The sequence below is a fragment of the Echinops telfairi genome, unplaced genomic scaffold (assembly GCF_000313985.2).
Source record: "Echinops telfairi isolate 266 unplaced genomic scaffold, ASM31398v2 ScPeMD7_18;HRSCAF=68, whole genome shotgun sequence".
In the NCBI taxonomy this organism is placed as follows: Eukaryota; Metazoa; Chordata; class Mammalia; order Afrosoricida; family Tenrecidae; genus Echinops; species Echinops telfairi.
The window spans coordinates 15,423,482-15,427,589 of record NW_022103915.1 but is presented as its reverse complement, the minus strand read 5'-3'; the positions used below and the strand labels follow the sequence as shown (position 1 = coordinate 15,427,589).

The 4,108-nt window shown below is 41.6% G+C and overlaps 1 protein-coding gene across 1 annotated transcript in view; it reads right to left on the bottom strand.

Annotated features, from left to right (window-relative positions):
* Positions 1–4,108, bottom strand: part of EML5 (EMAP like 5) — a 129,104-nt gene that overhangs the window by 83,727 nt on the left and 41,269 nt on the right. Inside the window, exons 8-9 of the mRNA XM_045287615.1 lie at positions 3,717–3,973; positions 2,401–2,613 (exon numbers count right to left, since the gene is read on the bottom strand). Of these exons, the coding sequence (XP_045143550.1) occupies positions 2,401–2,613; positions 3,717–3,973 (470 nt within the window). The remainder of the gene's footprint in view (positions 1–2,400; positions 2,614–3,716; positions 3,974–4,108) is intronic.

Below are 4,108 nucleotides of genomic sequence, written 5' to 3'. Positions count from 1 at the left end.
AGTGTGCATCAGATGTCTCCATCGTAAAGGACAACAGTGTCACAGTTGATTTTTTTTTAAACAGAAATCTGCATGATGATCAGGACTACTTTCACAGTACTAAGTTTAGGATGAAAACTCCAACCAAATCATTGATTCCTGTGCTCGACAGGGTTCTGAATGACGGCTTTTTTGCAAGATCACCAGACATTTCTTTTGAGGCACCTAGTTCTAACCTTGCAGTTAGCAACCTTTGCACCACCACAAGTAAAGAATGAATTAACCCTTCCTGACACGATCACTGAAGTCAAAATGGGCGCGTAGGCAAATGTGGTGAAGAAAGTCGATGGTGCCTGGCTATTAAAAGATATAGTGTTGGGGGTCTTAAAGGCTTAAACAAGCGGCCATCTAGCAGAGAAGCAATAAGCCTACATGGAAGAAGCACACCAGCCTGTGTGATTAAGAGGTGGCAGTGGGATAAGGTAACAAGCATCAAAGGATCCCAAACAAATATTGATGCAAACAATGGAGGTCAGAGAGGAGACCCAAAGCCCATCTGTAGACAATTGGACATTCCCTCACAGAAGGGACACAAGGAAGGAACGAGTCAGCCAGGGTGCGGTACAACACTGAGGGAACACACAACATTCCTCTAGTTCTTTAATGCTTCTTCCCCCCACTATCATGACCCCAGTTCTACCTTATAAATCCTGCTAGACCGGAACATGTACAATGGTACAGATAAGAGCTCTTGACACCCGCAATCCAGGACAGATAAACCCCTCAGGAACAGTAAATGGAGGTAGCGATACCAAGAGGGTGGGAGAAGGGGGAGAGAATAGGGAGAAATGGAGTTATGCAATAATCGACGTATAATCCACCCCCCAGGGGGATGAACAACAGAACTACTGGCGAAAGGAGACAGTGGATGGTGTAAGATATGAAAAGAATAATAATTTATCAGGGTTCCATGAAGGTGGGAGAGTGGGGGAGAGAGGGAAAAAAGAGGAGCTGATACCAAGGGTTCAAGTAGAAAGAAAATGTTTTGAAAATGATGATGGCAACAAACATCAGTTTGATTTAGTATATATTGTTAGAAAAGCTATAAGAGCCCCCAATAAAATGATTTACTAATATAAAAAAAAGAATTTATTCACAAATGCACGAATGCTGCATTTCCTGTCATCATTTTCAGGTCTAGGGACAGAATGATGAATATTATCACTTTAGAGAAATGGCAAGAAAAAAGAGGTAGCATATAAAAATAATGAGAAAAAAAGACTCCTTATTTATTTATGCATCATTGTAATAGAAAATAAACAAATGACAAGCAAAGAATTAAGCAGGACACATCAACCAACCAACCAACTGACCGACCGACCGACCAACCAACAGATCACCTAATCAAAAGGTTTCAAAGTATGAGCCAAGTTTGTACAATTGCCTACTTCTTCAGAATTCTTGAGACAAAGCTATAGGAAAACAATCTTTCATTCAAGGCAAAAAGCCATAAGAAGAATCACCATCACTGCACAGTGTGGCTAGGTGAGACAGTTCTGGAACTGGGGAGAAAAGCTCTAAAATTAAAGCTCTAGTACACTCATAGCTGCATATAAATTCAAAACCAGTAATTTTCTCACAAAATTTTCATGACAAAAATTGAATCCAACAAATAATAACATAAAATAATCAAAAGGGTTCCTAGGGTGTAGGATGAGGGAGGGAGGGGATTAAGGGGAGCCGCTATCAAGGAGCTCAAGAAAAAAGAAAATGTGTTGATGGTGTGGATCAAATCAAATCGTACAATTATGTTCGATCTAATTGAGCCATGGGTTGCTAGAATATTTGTAAGAGTTCCCAACAAAATGACTAATTAAAAAAAAGAGAATGCAACATACGATAAGAAATTGCTTTAGAGAAATAAAAATAACTTTAGCTGATTGTGTATTTCATTTTTTTAAAATCATTTTATTGGGGACTCATACAACTATGATCACTATCCATCCATCCATTGTGCCAAGCACATATGTACATTTGTTGCCATCATCATTCTCAAAAGATTTGCTTCCTACTTGAGCCCTTGGTATCAGCTCCTCATTTCCCCCTCCCCACCCGTGTATTTCATTTTTGTGAAACCCTTCACCAAGTAACCAGGATGTATGTTTTTCGGAGTATGAAACGCTCACACCTACTGCAGAAACCAAAGTCCTTTGTTGCAAACCCACTGTCCTCGCACGCATTCTGACTTGTAGCGATCCTGTACAGGGTGTCTGCGACTAAGGCTTTACGGAAGCAGACATCCTCATCCTGCCCCCACGGAGCAGCTGGGCGGGTGGGAGGGCTGGGAGGGAAGAGGTTTTACCAGCCAACCTTGCAGTGAGCGGCCAGTCTAACGTTATTTGACATTGTTTTGAAAGATACCTTTTCTTAAACAAGGATAGCGGAATAATTTCACAACTCCATAGTCATCCGCTGTAACTAACACTTGGCCAATATAATTCCCATCCACTGAATTTATATCATTGGTATCTGAGTACTTGGGCCAAATCCCGTTTACTTCCAGGCCGGAAACACATGTCCATGATGCCCAGTGGACACCTTTCATTTCTTCTTTGCTCGTCACTTCTTTTCCACCTAAAAAAAGAAAGAAGAGTCTTAGGTAAAAGGTTATTCCCTGTGATACTCACTCACACATAAATTGTTCTGGAAACATGGTTAGCCCCACAGTTTTAAATATCTTCCCATTCCAGTTAGAATGGAATACAGGGAGATGAGTTCAAGTCGGGGGTGTGGGGGGTGTGGGAAGAGAACTGATGATTCCAAAGACAGAAAGGAGCCACATCAACATTTACACAGAATGAGACAGGATGTGGCTTAGGCAGTCCATCCACGTGGAGAACAGTATTGAGCCTAATAAAATCGGGATCCAGATCAGTCACAAGCGCTGAGAAAGCACCAACTCAGGTATTAAAAGGGCCACTGAGACGCAGGGCTGAGGGAGCGGAAGGACCTGAGAGAGAGCAAGGAGAGAGAGCAAAGTGGGCAGAATGCCGTTGATTCCTAAGTCCCCAGGACTCTGGGACTCACTCTTCATTACTGAGTGCTAATGGAAAGCTTTGGGGGATTTGCATTAATTTATGCGGCTTATCTTACTGCACAAGTTCTGGGAAGAGAGTGACTACTTCACTGCGGTCTCGTTTTCTCTCTCGTCACAATTCTACTTTTATTCCTTTCCTTCTGAATGTTTGATAAAAAGTCTGTTTTCCAAATTTAGATGGTTAACCAAGTTGTGAATATTTGTGACGGTGACTCAAGACAACGACAGAGTTGTGGCACTTCTATTTAGGTTCATGTCATTCCACCCACAAAAAAATATCTTAAGAACGTTCTACTATCTAAGAGAAAGTCACACTCAAAATATCATTTTTGTGGGTGGAATGAAATTACCAAAATAGGATTGCCCCACATCTAAGAGGATTTTAAGATAGTCACCTAGCATGAAACTTAACGTGAAATGGCCCTGTCTTAAATTTGAGCAGGAGTTTTAGTTAAGAGCCAGAAGGCTTTCAAGGGGAAGCCCGACAGAAAAAAGCCGCCATGTCTATGTATGAGCTCAAACCATCACTCATTTCCTACGTTCAAATAAATGTAGCTTCCATGCTGTTTTGAAAATTCTAAAGCATGTGGCAGGCATTAAACATCTACAAATTACCTATGATTTATAAGGGAAAGTTTACCTGGCATCCTATAGAAAAGTCTTTTCCCATTTCCATCATTTGTCTGCAAGTATCGACTGTCTGAGGACCAGTCCAGGTGAGTGATGAAACTAACAGAACCGACACATTCCCCAACTTTCTTATAGCGCTGAGCCACTCCGTACACATCCACCGAGCCGTCGTTGCACCCAACTGCAAGGCAGCTTCCGTCTGCTGAATATTTTAACTCATGAATCGCCTCCTTTCTGTCTTTAATGTGGACGACCTCGGTCATGTCTCTACGAGAGGGGAAAATAAGGAAGGCCGCATTAAGAAGGTCATGGCGTCATGGCAAGTGATCTGGTTTTCAAACATGTCACAAGTGACTGTGAGACTGGCTAAGAGTGTCTAAACAATGAAATATTCGTATTAAT